Source organism: Alligator mississippiensis, chromosome 10 (genome assembly GCF_030867095.1).
Source record: "Alligator mississippiensis isolate rAllMis1 chromosome 10, rAllMis1, whole genome shotgun sequence".
Classification (NCBI taxonomy): Eukaryota; Metazoa; Chordata; order Crocodylia; family Alligatoridae; genus Alligator; species Alligator mississippiensis.
In genome coordinates, this window is record NC_081833.1 from 74,308,946 (window position 1) to 74,326,958 (window position 18,013).

Sequence of the window (18,013 nt, forward strand, 5' to 3'; positions counted from 1 at the left end):
CCGCGTCCGTGAGAGGTGTCCGCACGCATGGAAGTGGCAGGTCCCTCAATGCCGCTTTGTAGGGGGGGTCGACAGGTCTTTGTCCGGCCCCAGGTGAGACGCAGTCCAACCGCCATGTCCCGGTGCTCGAGGTGTGCAATGGTGCTACGGGACTCCTTCAAAACATAACATCTCCTGCCCCCTGCCCCAGTGTTGCATTGCAAAGCCCGAAGTAAATGCGGTTTTTTTAATTCAGGGAAGTGGCTCTACAAAAATGAGGGCTGTGCTCTGGAGTTTGGGACAGGCTGTGATGATGCTGGTTCTAGTTTTATTCCTGTAACTTGTAAGGAAGACCCCCGCGGGTCCCCTCCTGCTGACCTCCCCCGTTATTTTGTCCCGTGAATGGCAGCCACCGAGCGGGGGGACACTTTCCCCTCTGAGTTGCATCGTGTTAGGAAAGCTTTGCTGCGGGGAGCAGGCTTGTGAGTCTTCTCTCCAGCTCAGAGAGCTGGACCCAACTCAACCCCTCTGCTCCAGTGTCAGGGTCCCACTTTGCTGGAAGTGCCACATTCAGATCCTTCCTTCTCGTGTCCTTGCGACAAGCTATTTATGCAGGAGTCAAGTAACGGTGCCCCGGCATCCTAGCAGCAGTTTGGGTTCGGGTGCCTGCTGGCCTCGCTCATATTCCCTCTTTGGATGGAGCATTTTCCCCTTCTTGTCTTTAATTGTTGGTTTGAACAGTTCAATAGTAGTCATGCTACTCCCCAGAAGTGGCTGCATTTCAGTACTGGGTTGAAGATAGAACTGGGCTGTTTAGGTGGCTGATAAAAAAAGGGCTTGCCCACTTCACAGGGGAGGGACCTGAGGCCTAATTAACGTTTGCTCTGGAAGGCATTAGCACCGGGTAAAGCACAATGGTTTTGTCACCTGTCGGCACCCCAACTCCCCCCACCTCCAGGGGAGGATTTGCGGAGCCTGGCTTAGTGGCTTCAGCAGGGGACGGCAGGGGCAGGGATCCCCGAGTTGTAATCTTTTTTCAGCCGCTGATTCTCAGTGTCGCTTTGGAGAAATCGCTTGCCTTCTTTGGGCCTCCAAAGACCCTCTCTGTCAAATGAGACTCAGAACTGTCCTGTCCTGCCCTCCCAAGGACATTTAGATAATCACTTGCATGGAAAACGGGAGCACAGAAAGCACTGTAGAAGTGCAAAGGCTTAGGAGAAGCCTGGTAAAAATCTGTGAGATCCTTTCAATGGAAAAGCACTGCCCCAAACACCTGCAGCTCCTATTAAAGGTAAAGGACCAGCGGCCGGTTTGGCATCCTCTCAAGCGTCTGCGGGGATCCGGATCCACCACACTGGTCCATTGGAGCCCGGATGCAGGGCTGTGTCGCTTGCATTGAAGGAGAAATCCAGGAAGCATTGCTAGGCCGGATCCCCACCGCGGGCTAGGCGCTAGAGACGGCATCACTCTTGCACACAGTCGAATGCATCATCTACTCCCCCAGAGTTAGACGAGCTTCTGAGGTTCACCCCGAGTGGTCAGACCCCACCTCCGTGCTGGAGACGGAGTTGCTATATAAATCGCACGCTCGGGAGGCTGCGACTTGAACCGCGGCTTCGAATCTAAACAAACATTAATACAAATAAGAGACTAATGCGTCCGGGAGAATCCTGAGCAATAATTAACAGGCACTGCTTGCAAGTAAGGATGTATAGGAAAGCCATTAGGATGCACATCATGCTCTTTAGTACCGTCGCTGTGAAGCAGCATGGCAGCTTTCTCACATTTTTAACCGAGGGTGGAACAGATGGTGGAGGTTTGGGATGAAGCTGATGCAGTACAGAGGAAGAGACGATACGTGGATTTAAATAACCCATGTTGCTGGCGACAATTTGTTCTAGCAAGCGTTCTGCTGGGTTAACGGGGCTTTGTTCCAGCAGCGTAAGGAGAAACGGGTCACAGAAGGACTTGGGTTGGGAAAGAAACGCTGCTTTTGTGCCGCCCTAAAAAAGCTCGGCGCCAAGGCCAAGTAAGCAGACGTCCCCGTCTCCTGTCACGCTGCAAGTGCCGCCACATAGGGGGGATACATTTGTGCCGCTTGTTCGCGGCGGATGTCTGTCTGCTGTGTGGCAGGAGAGCGCAAGGAGCTGTGCAGAGGCGTGCCCAGACATTTCACCTGGGGCTTGGCTCTGCAGAGAGGGACACCTTTGCAGACACGTGTCCCAAGTGTTATGCCCCGGTCACTCCTGGAGCAGTCCTCGACCCTGCGGGGCAGCAGGCCACACCTGTTTTGCCCAATGAGGCACATGCTGTGCCCGAACACGTCCTGGCGCAGCTGATCCGCTTCATGTGGTGATGCCTGTTTCTAGCCTCGCTGAGCAAGGGTTCACAGGAGTCGAGTCACAGAGCCCCTTGGGCGCAGGGCGTGTGGTTTCATCCATGCTCGGAGGAGGTTGGGTGCAAGATAGCGCCTTCTGGACACTGCTGCAGGACACCGCGGGGCATCCAGCCTCACCGTGCGCCAGAATAACGCAAAGGCGCTGGTGCCCATTTTACAGAATGGGGAAACTGAGGCACAGAGAGGATACAGCCCTTAGTTCCAGCTCATGCAAAGAACCGCATTTTCAGGCTTTGCTCCAGGCCGTGTCAAACCTGTGGGACTTCCAAGCAGAGTCCCCACCGGCCCCTGCAGAGCAGCCGGTCGCATGCCAGTGATAAGCCCCTTGAAAGAAAGGGAGGATGCAGCTGAGCGGGTGGCTTTATGACCTCCCATGAGCGTCCGGGTGCAGAAGTGAGGTTACCCATGCAGGTCAGGCACCGTGAACCAGCTCCACGCCAGCCATTGAGGAGACAGGCATGTAGCTGCAAGATTATCTCCCTGTGGGCGGTCCAGTCCCAGTGCAGCCCAGCTGCATCCACCGGGCTCCCTTGGGTGAAGGATCCAGCTCAGTTCCCTTTGAATGCTGCCGCACAGCCAGCACTAACCTTCATCCCTTGCTTTTAGTCTTAGGAAGAGGCCTGAGGCTTGCAGAGCTTGTGACTCCACCCGGGAGCTGCTCCCTGCGGACTTGCGGCTCAACAACATAGCGGAGGTCGCAGGGAAGCACATGCTACTTCTCTTTGCATTGTGTGTTGGGAAAAATACCACAATTCTCCATGGCGCTGGAGTCTCAAGGAACTTCTTGAGAGTTTGCATGGATTAGGGACCACAGAAGTATCCCTGCTTGGCTCTGGTGACCAGCCAGGCATTATCAATGGGGAGAGGCAGCGAGCTGACAAGGGCAGCAGATCCTTTTGTGAAGAGGCACCGTCTCTATCAAGATATTCTGAGCAGGTTTCACTGTCACCAGGGAAAGGGAAAGGGAAAGGGAGAGGGCCAATCTGCAGCTAGCACGCCGTGTTGCTGCTGGGCCACGGGGAAGGCACGGAGACGTCAGCAGAGGATGCTTGGCTCCGTACCTGGCCGAGAGAAGGATGCAGGTGATAGGGGTCAAGGTTTAAAGGGGTCAGGAGGAGGACTCCAGCCCGGCTGCTCGGACAGCACGTGCAGAGCGGGGGAAACGATCCTTCATCAACTCCCTCAGGGGCTTTAGAGAGGATCTCTGAAACTTCATCATCTTGAGTCCCAAAGCAACAGGGCAGCTGTGATTCATTGGGTCCAATTGCTGCTGATTGGAGTCAATGGGAAGCCCCCAGCTGGCTTTGAATCAGGCCTTTTACTCACCATCCAGGGAGATGGATGGGAATAGAGTCCTTTGAGGTCCAGCATCTTCTGGCTCTGCCTGCCCCAGTACCAGCCCTTTCTCCAGGCTTCTTCCACAGCCCTCCTCCCAGAGCCCCTGTCCATGTCTGAGCGCTCCCAATCTCGCCGGAGACTCATAAGCAATCCAGTCTCCCTCCAGCTACTCCTCCAGAGCACGCCTCGCCCTGCACCCAGCTCTACAACCCTGTCATCCTTATCACGTCTTCCCAGTGCCCGGTGAGCCTGTTTGCCTTGGAGCAAAAGGCTACGCTGAGACAAGCCGTGGGCACGCAACCATTAAAATGCAATGCACGTTCCCCGATTCTCCCATGGGTGTAGGGCTGTCACGTGCATGCTGCACCCATTTTACAGATTACACTGGTGTGAAGGTGTGTCCTGTCCCTGCTCTTGGAACGCCCTTGTTTAGAGCCGAGCAAGGGTTGGGCCGTAGTTGCCCATCACCTGCTTTATCCCTGTCGGATAGACTACAGCTGGCCCCCACCATAAAGTGCTATCACATGCACAAAGCAAAGACATCGTTAAAAAAGGGGGAAAGTACCTTATTCCCCCTCGAATCCCTTTCCAGCACTGTACAGACATCGCCGGCACTTCTGGAACGACGCTCGGTAAATAGTTTTCAGAAGCGCGATGTTTAACATGACAGCATCCTTTTAAAAACCTTTTCATCTCAGGGGGTTGTTGATGTAGCAGAAGGATTTGGCCTCCTTTACACGACTATTGTCATCCTGTGTGTCTTCGAGTGCTTAGGGGTATGTCTGCGCTCTGCCCAGTGCCCCACACACCAGTGCTCACACCCCCCCCAAACTGGACCTGGAGCGGTGGGCTCAGCCTCTGACACGGCTGTGGGGACAGGGTGACCCCGAGCTGCATGACCACTGCATTTCCAGGCTCGGCGTGTGCAAGCCGTGCAGGTAGGTGGGTTGTACGTGGCAGCATCCCCTACTAGGACTGCTGGGAACACTCCTACAGCAATCAAATCTACCCCAAAGCCCAGCCCTTTCCCCAGCTATGGAAAAATCAGGATCAAGATCTGGATTCCCCCTTGGCGGCCGACCTCTCCCCTTCAGTAATTCGGTGCACCAGGATCATGGCTGGGCTCCAGACTCTCTAGAGATTTGCCTAGAAATCCTGAGTGTGCAGGTCTGTGGATTTGCATAACATGGGCGCTTTGCTAGTGCTGGCAACCTGTGCAGGTGCACAAATGCACACAACCCTCCTCTGCACAGTGCTGTTACACCGAGGTTACACGCAGGCACGTGCACCCTCGCACAACCATCCCAGGCACCATCAAGGAGCTCACGTGAGACAATTCAGCCCTGACTCTCTTTGTGATGATTTTTACCTAGGTAAAAATCAGCTGTTATGTAAAGCAAGATCCTATGTTGTGCTGGGTGTGCTTGGAGTGGAGGGCGCTGGCGTGTCAATCCCGTGCTCATGTTTATTTCTACCGAGCAGTTCTTAATGCCTCGAAGGCCCAATCCTTATGCAAGTCAACAGGAATTTTGCTTGAGTGAGGTCTGCATTGAGGCCTGGCAATTTCTCGTACCTTTATGCTGCACTCTTCTTTCCAAAAAAATGCACTGATTCGGCATCCTCCAACCAGAGGTTCCCATAACCAGGGATAAAACAAGGGTTGGCAGCTCAGACAGGTACACCAGGGCTGGCTGCACCAGCCCATCAGTCTGGGAGAGGCTCACCAGCGAGGGGCAGTGCACCAGGACAAAGCCCATCTATTCCTCCAGAGTCCAGAAACCAGACCAGAGCCCCTGGCCATCAGTCACACCCTCTGCAGAAACTCATGGCTTTTCTATAATGCCCTATTTTATTGTGCATTGGGGTTGAGTGGCTGCTGCTGTTATATAAGATGATGCTTGGCCGGATTCTCATCGTGATTACTCCCATACTCACTTCCTGGAGCCTCTGGCGCCTGGCTGGTGTAAGGGAGGAAAATTTAGCCTGGCCTGTTTTACTTGGTAAATGCTCTTTAACTATTTAGCAGCAGGTTGTTCCTGTAGATTACACGGGGGCTACTATTCAGCAAAAATGACACACGGCAGCTGATTTTTCAGCATTTTTCCAGTGCTGAGGCTGAAAAACAATGTATATATTTTTTTGCTGATCTGAGTTCTGTGTAATTACACTTAATAGGTCCCAGAGGGATTCCTAGGTAACCTGCACTGTAGTTTCCATGGCAGAGAAACAAAGCCAGGGCTTGGGGATAATGAATAATAGTGGATTGTTAATACTTTAATGAATAATGCGGGATGTTATTTGTAACTCATCTGCTCTTCATATCCTTGGTGACAAACCCGGGTGGTGCACCGTTGCTAAAAAACAAGGGAAACCATGCAATCAAAATGATTTTGATTCTGCAAGAATTGTCCCTGGTATTGATGGAGCGGGAGGAACATGAACGCAGCAATTGAAACTCTTATTAACTAAGTGCTGGCAAAATGATCATCGCTGTTTCGTAACAGGGGGTCCATTTTATTTCGGCTTGTGGGTCCGTGACACCAATGCCCTAGCTATTTGGGAAGCTGGATTTCAAAGTCCTGCCAGCTCATTCCCCACTCTGCTCAGACCCCTAACATCTCCTGGCAATACCCACCGAATCTTTACCCACGCCCAGCCCTTTTATACCAGCTCAATGGGAGTTGCTGTTCGGGGTTTAGCAGAGTCCAGAGTGCAGCTAGCTCCAAAACTTGGGGTACTGTCGCAGTTCATGAGTGTTAACTAGCCTAGAAGGAGTTTGGGATCAAGAATAAATCTCCCGCAGGGTGCACTGGCAGGTGTGTTATCTTCCTCCAGGGCTGAATGGGGATTACCGATACTCGGTTTCCTGCAGCTCCAGGTGTGAGAGTTGAAGCGCAAAGAGCTTTCAAATCAGAAACCTAGACTTGAGAAACTTTGAAAAGTTCAGCCAGGCTCATAGTTGGAGCTAGAGCCAAAGCCTCAGAGATCACAAAGCTTTTTATCACATTATCAGGACTTGTGCCCCGCTTTAGGGCATCTTGGTGTCTTTCTGATGAGTGGTGCTGGTTGAGGATGGTTTTTCTCAGAGTTAGGTCCAGACCAAGAGAGAGAAAGGGTGAGTGATCTGGGGGCTGTGGGCACATCAAACATGAGTTGCCACTTTTGCAAAGAGCCCCCCAGAAGACAGCCAGGGCATTTCTGGGGGTCCTTGATTGCAGGGACACGATCCCACATCCATACAAGCAAAGAGGAGACTTATTCGCGTGTCTCTAATGATCAGACATGAATTGGAGGCTTTGGGCATGCAAACAGACAGGCTGATAAGGCAGCATTTCCAGAATCCCGCTGTATAAGGAGCCACGCAAAGTCCTTGCTCCTTCACCGTGCCCGCTCAGCCCTGCGTCTGGGTGTGCAAGCAGAGGTCTGTGCACGGAAACCTGGTTGCTGCACACGCAGCGGTAATCCCACATGCCATTGCTGGACGTTTCTTGCACAAGTTGGGTCTGTTTCCCTTGACTTGTCTCTTCCACTGACTTCCTTGAACTTGTGGGCCTGAGTTAAGGGAACTGGGGTCAAATCCAGGCTTCACACTTTAGCCATCGTTCGGGCACAGCTCCATTCAATCGTTTTGCTTCCTCCGAACCCTTTTTGCTTCCTCCCACCAGGAGAAAGCTTTCATGACCCGAGAGGTAAATGCTGCAGTCATGTCCCATCCAGTCCAAGACCATGCCCAGAGTTGAGGAAACAGCCCAGATTGACCCGTGTGCCCCCCCACCTCCATGGGTAGCACTGTCTGGCAGGCAAGTGCAGTGGTTAGCGCTGCTAGATGGAGCAGGTGATCAGGAGAAGTGACAGAAACCTCATTACTTGTGACATTCAAGATGAGAGTAGGCCAAATGCTAGAGAATAGGCCAAATGCTAGAGAATATGACATACGGCGCAGTCGCATGGCTAGATGGGACCCAATGCATCTCTGTGATGCCCTGCCAGGAGAAACAGTGGGAGCTATTATGATGTTAATACTGGGGGTGGGGGGGAAGTTGCAGGACAATAATCTTTGGAAAGGAAGCTAAAACACCCAGCGCAAAGGCCCAGGGGAGCCGCGCCTGGCAGCAGCAGGGTGGGCTCCGCTTCGGAGAGGGGCTGCTGGGGGGGACGCAGAGATGCATGCAAGCCAGGCGAGAGCAGATACCGGGAAAGTCTCTGAAATCCTTCCATTTGGCTGGTTTCCTTTGACCCCATCGCTAAGCAACAGCATATGCCTTTCCAGCGAGCTCCCGCTTCCTCCTGCCCACCCCCAAAATGTGAACTGAATCAGCTCGGGAGGAGCAGCGATCCCAGTCTAGCAAGAAGCTTTTCAGATAGGTCTGCAGCATGGTACGGAAACCTGCTTAATGAGGGCGACCAGCCCTGCCGTACTCCACCCCGCATGGGCAGACAAGCTGGATGGCAAGGGAAGGAGGGAGAAGCAGGGACCCAATTGTGCCATTTTGGGAGATAACAAACCTGCGTCATTAAAACGGCTCTGAATGGGGGCAGGTCAGCGCCTGTGGCTTCCCTACGGCACATCGCTGTGCTACCTCTCTGCAGTCGCTAATCAGGGCTGCTACCTCCCCCACCCCTGCACGTCCCGTTTCCTTCTGCACGCTCCAGCTTGCCCTGGCACCAAACCGATTCGCCCTGGCAGAGGCAGTCCGACACCGCGGTCCGACACGGAGTCTTCCCGTTAAATGGGGAGCCTAGAGGGCTGTACCCAGGAGCCTGGGGACCCCACATCGGCTTCGCCATGGGGCATGTGGCATATTTCCCCTAAAGTCGAATGCAGTGCGTGGGAATGTCAGAGGGAGCTTTCTAAAATGTGCATCTGAAAGCACATATCCAGCCCACGTGGAAACCTGGTGTGCAGGAGATCACACTACTAGGAAACCTCCTGTCTCAGGAGTGTCCTGTTTGCTCTTGGTGAAGCTTTTCATAATCCAAGGCCCTCTACTTTTCCTTGGCAGCAGAAAGCAGACATGACAGTGCTCTGCATTTTGCAATACATGGCATGGAAAAGGAAAGGCCAAATCCTTGTTCTCTCAGTCGCTTGAACTTTACAAGGTCAATGCCTTCATCCTCCATGTCCCAAGAAACCAAGGGAGGCTGGGAGAACAGAATTGAGCCTTGCTGACATACCGTTAGTTTATCACTGTAAATAGGCTGTGCTAATACTTGCTGGTAGTTAGGTCTGCCCATGCGAGTGAGTAGCAAGTGACTGCTGAGATCATTCATAAAAGAGCAATAATGCATCAGGTTTGTCCACAGACAGGGCTCTTGCTGTTAACAGCTGTATCTGGGCTTGGGTGCACAGTGCTGCTAGGTGAACCCATCACATTGCCTCTATAGCTGGATTTGAACTTGGGTACATGGTGCTGCTATAGCTATATTTGGACTTGGGTGCATGGTGCTGCTAGGTGAACCCATCACGTTGCCTCTAGAGCTGGATTTGAACTTGGGTGCATGCTGCTATAGCTATTTTGGACTTGGGTGCATGGTGCTGCTAGGTGAACCCATCACGTTGCAGCTATAGCTGGATTTGAACTTGGGTACATAGTGCTGCTATAGCTATATTTGGACTTGGGTGCATGGTGCTTCTAGGTGAATCCATCACGTTGCCTCTAGAGCTGGATTTGAACTTGGGTGCATGCTGCTATAGCTATTTTGGACTTGGGTGCACGGTGCTGCTAGGTGAACCCATCACGTTGCCTCTATAGCTGGATTTGGGCTTGGGTGCATGGTGCTGCTAGGTGAACCCATCATGTTGCCTCTAGAGCTGGATTTGAACTTGGGTGCATGGTGCTGCTATAGCTCTATTTGGACTTGGGTGCATGGTGCTGCTAGGTGAATCCATCACGTTGCCTCTAGAGCTGGATTTGAACTTGGGTGCATGGTGCTGCTATAGCTATATTTGGACTTGGGTGCATGGTGCTGCTAGGTGAACCCATCATGTTGTCTCTATAGGTGTATCTGTTCTTGGGTGCATGGTGCTGCTCGGTGAACCCATCATGCTACCTCTATAGGTGTATCTGTTCTTGGGTGCATGGTGCTGCTAGGTGAACCCATCATGTTGCTTCTATAGCTGTATTTGAACTTGGGTGCATGGTGCTGCTATAGCTATATTTGGACTTGGGTGCATGGTGCTGCTAGGTGAACCCATCATGCTACCTCTATGGCTGGATTTGGGCTTGAGTGCAGGGTGCTGCTGGGTGAACCCATCCTGTTGCCTCTATGAAGGAGAACAAGTGAGAGGTGGGCTCATCAGATGGTTCAGGATTAGAGAGCTGCTTTGACAGTGAACTGGGTAGGAAGACGGACTGGTAGAAACCACAGCTGAGGAGTCAGGAGGCGGGGAATCCCTTCACCTACTCTTCATCTCCATGCATGGGAAAATGGGGTGATCCTTGCCCCGCTCAGGAAAGGGGTAGAAATGCTCCCTAGTGCTTCCCGAGCACCTGGAGCTCCCCAGATGGAGGGAGAGCAGCATCCCTTTCTCAGTCGGGTAGGTCTCATTCCCAGCTGAGGTTGGAGCCCAGGACATTAGTGGATGGTAGACAGGCTTCACACCTGGGCACCCCTCACCTCTCCCCCGCCACCGCGGTATCGGTGCAGCACGGCCAGAGATGTCACCCCGCTTTGTAACGCCTGTCTTTCTCTCTTCCAGGGCTCCGCTCCCATCCTGGTAGTCATGGTGATCTTACTCAATATTGGAGTCGCCATTTTGTTTATTAACTTTTTCATCTAACTCGAGACTGTCTCGTTTGCAAAAATAACAGTTACACGTACGAATGGGGGGAAAAACAAACCAAACAAGAACAACAAAAAACAAAAACACAAAAAAAAAAAGAAAAAAAAAGGGAAAGAGCATAACTCAAACTGTCCGACGACTATTTCCGAGTCTTTTCACAGCAGAACAACAAAAGATTGAGTCTCACTCACAGTTTGCCTTTTTTCCTGGGTAATGTTTTTTGGATTTTAGCCAAAATTCTTTGCTTGTACAACACTATGCTGTGTGGCATGGCCGAATGCGATCAACTCCGACCCTCCCGACACCAGAAAGGATGAGAAGGGATCCCAGCAAAATCCGAATCCACGTGTTTGAGAAAACAAAAGAAGGAGAACAGGGATAATCGAATTACCAAGCGGGGAGATTGCGGGCAGGTGGAGCAGACTTTTCTCCAGGGGGCACGAACTGCAGCTCCTGAAGGGCTCCGTGCTGAGTCTTTTTTGGGGGAGAAACACAACAGCTTTGGTTATGAAGTAGACAGAGAAAAAACAAAGAGATATCTATCCCCTCTCGCCCCCGGCCCTCTCCAGACGACGGATGAACCACTCGCGGCTTTCTTCCCCTCTCTTCCCAACCAGCACAACGGTGGACCGAGGAGAAAGGGAGGTTTTGGGGGGAGAGGGATGGGTCCCCCCAGCTCCAGAGGGTCAGAGGAGCAGCCCCGTTGGGTGTAGTTTGGAAACCAGTAATGAAGCGATGACCAGTTTGCTCAATGGGGTTGGGGGAGGGAACGCAAGACGTGACCGATGGACCCACCCCCCTCCTTTCCTCGCTCTCTTTTCCCAGCAGCTCCCTCCTCGATCCAGACCAACGATGCCCAAAGCCAACTCTTCCTCGGTACAAATCCCCCCGTCCCCGAGTTAATCACGTGGCAGCTTATGATGCCTCCCCAACACACACATGTGCACACGTCAGAAGTGGCAATACTCACACGGAGCGGTCCGTCATCCCATCCCGACCCACGGCCGCTCACACACGCACCCAGAGACTGCAAGGAAGCCGTGCGGTGAGGGCCGCGGGTCGGACCCGGAGGAAGGCGTCTGAGCAGGGGAGGCCAGGAGGGTGGCGGGCGTGCCTCTGACATCTTGCTGTGGACCATTTCAGACATCGTGCTTGGGCTCTGAGCATGTTGCGTTTTGCACTGTGTATGCAGGATGTATATTCCAGCTTCCGACATGTCCCTGTGAAAAAAAAGAAACCCTTCATTGGCACTGGCAGCCTCTAAGGATGTATTCTTTTCTATATGTCACTGGATCCGTTTGTTTATAACATCTTTGTAATATGCCTGCCTGGATTTCTTCTTCTTTTCTTTTTTTTCCTTTTTTTTGGTTTTTTTTTAATCCCCCTCCCTTCCCCGATGATATGCGTATTCATTAAAGATGCAGCATCCCTGTTCTGAGTTGTTCTAATCCCAATGATAAGAGTGTGGTTTAGCTCAATTGCTTGGAAATCGCTGAAATCCTGTCGCATCTCAAAACCAGCGGTACCGGTTCTTCCCCTCCGCCCCGCCGCCCCGACACTACGACCCCGTGCAGGCCACCCCTGTCCGATATATCAGCTTTGCTCGACGATCCTCCCACCACAAGATACGACTCAAAATAGTCAACTGCCCATCTCCGACACTGCCTCGGGACCCCGTTCTGCCCTCGGTCACATCCCGCGCCGCAGCGGGTAACGGGGTGCAGAACGCGGCCCGGGCACCGTCCGTCCTCTAGGTTTTATCTGTGGGAAATCCTCCTCAGCATTTCACACACAGAGCTGTTGGGTACAACCCTGACTTGTGGACTCAGCTTTGCTTTGCTTCTGTTTTAGCTGTCTCTCTGCTACCTTTTCAGCAGATTTCTTTATTACACTGCACTGGATTGCTATATTTTTAACCAGAAATAAACTCAACATTAGAGCATGTGCCAGTTAAATTCAGTTCTTTTCCTTCCATGGTCGCTCTCATTCCCCCTTGGCGGTTTTTCTTTTCCTTTTCGGTCGGAGGGGGTGCAGGGGCAGGGGGTGGGAGGGGTGGAGAGCACCAAGGTGTTTTCATTCTCCGCTCTCCGCTTTTGTACACCCCGTTTTTGGGGGTTTTTTTGTTTCCTAGTCATCTCTTTCTCTCTCTTTTTTCCAAATGGAAAGGTTGCTGCAGACCTGAAGTGAACCAAATAATGATATATTGTCATGGCAGCCCTAGGAAATCATACATGCTGCGATATGTGTTTTGTAATTCTGTTTGCAACTCTTTGTAACGACTCTAGAGAACTTTTTTTGTACGTTCCCGTAAGTGCATGACACAAAGGTACCTACAGAAGCAGGTTACATAGTTACATGCAAACACAATACAATATTTAGATATGTATAAAACAGCACAAAATGCATATCATTATCAAATAAAAGTACTAGTGGTTTCATGACTAGCCTTTTCACCCTGGTGACCGACTAGTTATTACGGCTTTTCTCGCAGGCCCCAGAGAATTTGGACACAAACCTCAAATTCAGCCTTGCCTTTCAGCTCTTTCTTCCCTTAGTTTCTACCAGTCTAAAAGTTCAGGTGAGCCACACTTCTAAGTCTGAAAGATATCTGAAGGCTAATATGAATTGGTTCCCAAACAATCGGATTAAAAATAATGATTCCTTGATTAATCACGGGGAGTCGAGCCATTTGTCTTCGCTCTGTGCTTTCACATCTGCCCAGAGCCAAAAATACTCTTGCTGTGTAGCCTAAAGAGAGAAGCAGGTCGATGTTCCTCTTTCCACCTCGGAAGTACCGTGTTTGTGGCTACCCGTCTAATGCACCCAGCGCCATAGCGGCAGGACACCACATCCGCGTAGTCTCTCTCCAGGCCGTGCCGCGTCTGTCTGTCCATGCATAGGCAAGCAAACGCGTGCAAGCTGCTGAAGTCACTGGATTATACTCATTTCCTAGGATGGTCTGTCCAGCTCTTTAAAAATAAAAGGCTTGCCAGGCCATTCGGGAAGGATCTCAACCTGAACTGGCGGCACCGGAGGTGGGCCCAGCAAAAAGGTTGCACCTCGAGCGGTGCAGAGACACAGCCCAACCTCAGTGGGCTCCAGAAGTGCTACCGACCCTCAGACCCCGTTGCTGCAGCGGTGGACCACTGCGAAGCCTCCCTCTCCACGCAGGCATGAGAAAGGAGGATCCCAGGCTGGATTGCACGACAGAAAGGATGGAAGAAATACGCAGTTTCGGCCTGGGTCTCGGAGGTTTTCAGGTGCCTAACTCCCCTGCTGCAATCATAGGAATTAGGCGCCTGGTCTGGTTCTCAGCGCTGCCAAGGTACTGTGAAGCCCAGGCTGCGATAGGGAGATATAATCTGCACTGACTGTGAAGGGGTTAGCTGTATCCTGAGAGAGCTGGGAGCAATCACCGGGCACAAGAGTGCGGGGAGCTGGAGGAGGGGGTGCGGGGCTAAAACTGGAGGCCAGAGGAAGTGGATGAAGTGCCTCCAAGTCTGACAGCCTGGCAACTTGGGTTTGAATCATAGAAAATCATAGAAAATTAGGGTTGAAAGGGAGGTCATCTAGTCCAACTTCCATGACTCTGGTTCCCCGGGAGAAGGGGTTGAGATGCTCTGGACGTGGTGCTGAGTCCTTCTGGGGCTGGGGACCAAGCCAGCTTCTCACGCAGGCCCTAGAAGAGTGATGGGGATAAGGTTTAGTCTGTTGGCTCTGCACTGAGTGTGCTGGGAGCCATCGCTGGACACTGCAGTGTGCGAGGCTAGTGTGTAAGTGCTACGGTTGTGCACCTGAAAGTGCTTCTCCCTCCTCTCCTTTATGAAATTATTGCAGGTGACTTGATGGCTTCTGCTATTGCTCTCGGCTCATCAGGACTGATCTAAATGGTGGCACAGGTGTTGGCCATTCTGCCACGCAGAGTATGGCTAATTGCCCACACCAGCTCCCAGTATGGCTAATTGCACCATTACCCTATTCCCCCCCCCCCCCAAGTGCCTGCCTGGATCTCTCAGGTGGAATCAAAAGTGCAAGTGCTCAGAGCATGCATAGGAACAAGGGTGTCCTTGGGAGAGAGCACTGCCTGTATCCCGTTAACACTCAAAGGTCACTCCAGTCTATGAAGAGGAGCCTGGGACAGGGATGGGTGGCTTGTGGTAGAGAGATGCCTCCAGACCAGGCTGCTACTGAATGCTATGGGTGTGTTCAGGGTCCCGGGTATCAGCTGTACTGCAAAAAGCAGGTGCCAAAGCTTTGATGCCAGCCCAGGGTCCTTGTGTCCTGTTAAAGGGACAGCGCCGGTCCAGCAGCCGATGGGGTGGAGTTGCAGGCCAGTAAGAGGGGAGCCCTATGCACCTGAGGATACCTGCTCCCTTCCTGACACCCCTGATCTGACGGTCCCTCCTCCCTGAAGTCAGACCTGCACTCCCCCCAGGGTAATGCATGGGTCAGCGCTGAACGTGCCCATGGTCAGGTAGTGCCTTGCAACAAGCTGCTGCGGGAGCAAGGGGCTGCACAGCTCAGAGACTCGCAACGAGGTCTGGTTTCTTGCCGTGTTGAGGGGACGCTGCGTGGAGATGGCCGAGATGGAACAAGAGGAGCAGGTTGCTTCTCCTAGGAACGGGGATGCAGAGATAGCAACCAGTGCTGCTCGTGCAAGACGGCACCGAGTCATCACCCTTCGGCTAGGCTGCAAAAGCAGGAGCAACAAAATGCCTGCGGCGTGTGCGAGGCCCTGGGTGGGAAAGGACACAAGGAGCAGGTGGAGGGGTAGCACTGGGGCTGAAAAGAGGCAGGTGGTACATAGCAGGTTAAATGCTTTAGAGACCCAGAGACCAAAGGCACAGCTCCAGAAAGCACTGTCACGCTTGGGAAGTGAAGTGCAGGTCGTCACTCCCTGGCACAACTGCACACCTGGCTGGGTGCGATGGGGCTGGGCAGCTGAGCCAGATGTGGTGTTGGTGTCTGCCCCTGAAGGTGCAGGGGATGGAAGTGTTTGTGTAGCACACCCACACCCCAGCTGGAGGTGGTGAGGGAAGCTATGCACCTCGCTTCACCTACATATACCTCATGCCTGCATTGCGTAGCCAAGTGTTAGATGCACGCTCTGGATGTCTAAATGATGCGTCTCTGCCCAGGGGCTTTTGCCCCTGGGTCAGGAGCTGGCTCCAGGACGCTGAGCCCCATTCCAGAGGTGTGAACCTCTCCTCGGCTTGCTTAGCTGCATCGGGAATAGGGCGTGCTGTTTGTTCCTCGGTGCATTTCCCCCGGCCCCCATGCTGGAGCCTCACCGATGGGCCTGGCTTTCTGGTCTCGTGGACAGGTGATGCCCAAGGAGAACCAGGCTTTTCGCATTCCTGAATGCGGCAGGAGTTTCATTTAAGTAATACTTGGGGCTGCTCGGTCTTTTTTAGGGGCTGGTCCCTCCTTTCAGCCCAGGGGTGACAGGCTTGGGCTCGTGTGCGCAAGCACCGACTCCTGCGGCTCTTTTAAGGCTAGCAGGTCCCAATGCGATCTCTGGTTTGCCTCTCTGCCTAACTGGTCTAAACTGAAGCATCTCAAAGGCAACTATGGGGGAGTCTGGCTGTGCTTCCAGTGGCAAGACTTCGGCGTATGAGCTAGCACACAAGCAGCAAGATAACTTCACAGGCTTCCCCACGAGCCTTTCAAATAAAACGGGCCAGCACAGGCTCAGCTCTCCAGGACTCTGGTGCTTGTTCAGCGAGTCCCAGCAAGCCCTCCTTTTCCACATCGGTTATATCCACCTGGGACCGAGCTCCTTAAATTCTCAGCCAACAAACACATAAGCCTGAAGGCCGATCGGTTCCACTTCCTCGCCCCCACCCATCCGATGATTACTTCGCTCAGCCCAGATGCACAAAAGCTGCATTTTGCATCCAGCCTTTAAGAGGAAAACACAACCCACTGTTGCATGCTCTGGCTTATCCATCGTCTACGCTGCCTCAAGCCCACTGTCTTACGGGGGCACGCTGGAACCTCCTCCCCTCGCTGCAGCGCCCCGGGGGATGCTCCCCCTTCGCTGAAGTGCAGCTAAGGGGCTTTCTCCTTCATTTCCTCCCCTTCCAATCAAAGAAGAAATCAAAGTCCCTGGGAAAAAAAAGGAGATGCATGAAACTGGGCCAAAACAGCAGTCCCCGTGCTGTTGAGAAGGCTGCGGGTGCGGGGGAGACCCAGCCAAAGACAGCATTTTTAGTTGCTCCTTTTTGGCTATAAGATCAGCGACAGGGTGAAAGTGCAATGTGTCCCAGCCTAGCCGCGGGGCTGGACTGCACATCAGTGAGCCCAGGTGCTGGGAGCCCAACCAGCACGCCGGTGCCTGCTGCTGTGAACCAAGCGTGAGCTGCAGGTTGCTTCCCCAGCTAGCCATAAATCTGCCGTACTTCCCCCGCTCCTCTACTGCTTTGCATGCAAGGCGCTTCCTCGTCAGACACACCGTGCTCTTGACAGCTCAATAGCGCAGGCAGCCTGCTCCGTGCAACCTTGGTTATTTAACCGGCATCGAGCTCTGACTAGCTTCCCGGGGCCCGGCACTGCTCAAGAGAGAGCAGATGTCCTGAGGACATCCCAGCACCCCAGGATGCTGCCGCAGCAAGGGGTGAGCTGGCCCTTCTGGGTGTCAAAGTGTCGCCGGCGCTGGCTGCCGCAGACAGGCACGCTCCATCTGCCGTCCCCCGGGGCTACGGCAGGGCTGCGACAGGAGGCAGGCGGCACCTTGAGCCGGGAGCCTGTTGGAGCAGAGGCAGACCATCGCCTGCACTCGGTTCCCACCGAGCTTTGCACATCTCCCCGCACATGGGCCGGCACACTGGGAATTGGACTTGGCCCTCCAGAGCCAAATGCACAACCTAGTGCAGCCTGAGCACTGGCACGGCGGGGTGCTGGGGCATGCAGGAGCACTGGCTTGCAGTTGCTTTTTTTGGCATGTATGTACCTGTATGTGTTATGTGCACAAGAAGCAGCCAGGTTCCCAGAGCACTGCCTGCAGCTGGACACTGCGCAGATTCTGACCCCCACTGTAAGAGAGGGGGTCGCTTTCCTCCCATGTTTAACAAGGGACAGCTGAGTGCATGTGGGTGAGCAGTAAGTGGTTAAGATGATGACAGCGCAGCCCATGAGGTCCCCTCCCAAAAGCCCCACCATTTATTGCAGTAGCAACACGAAGCAATCCTGCATTGCAGCCCCTGTCATGTCCAGCACCCTTTCACCTATAGTGATCTCCTTTCTCTCCCCCACAAGCCAGACAGGGGGTCTTCTGGTGCATCCCCTGTTTGGCTTGGCCTCTGTGGGGCCAGGCTCAAATCCAGCCCTGGATGGCAGCCACTAGCAAACATGTCATTTTTGGCTCGAGGTCTTCTGTTGCAGTCTGTCCCCAGGCTCGGACGCTGGCTTGTCCTAGCACCTCCCTGCCCACAGCTGCCCCTCCTGGGCTTTGCATCTACTCCCCAGGGAGCAGCTCACCGCTCTCCTTGCAGTACTTCACCATCCTCCCAAGC

General features: G+C 53.2%; 1 protein-coding gene across 1 annotated transcript in view; it reads left to right on the forward strand.

The window, feature by feature from the left end:
- Positions 1-11,933, forward strand: part of JPH3 (junctophilin 3) — a 93,056-nt gene extending 81,123 nt beyond the window's left edge. Inside the window, exon 5 of the mRNA XM_014607873.3 lies at positions 10,416-11,933. Within this exon, the coding sequence (XP_014463359.2) occupies positions 10,416-10,496 (81 nt within the window). The 3' untranslated portion in view covers positions 10,497-11,933. The remainder of the gene's footprint in view (positions 1-10,415) is intronic.
- Positions 11,934-18,013: the final 6,080 nt, after the last annotated feature.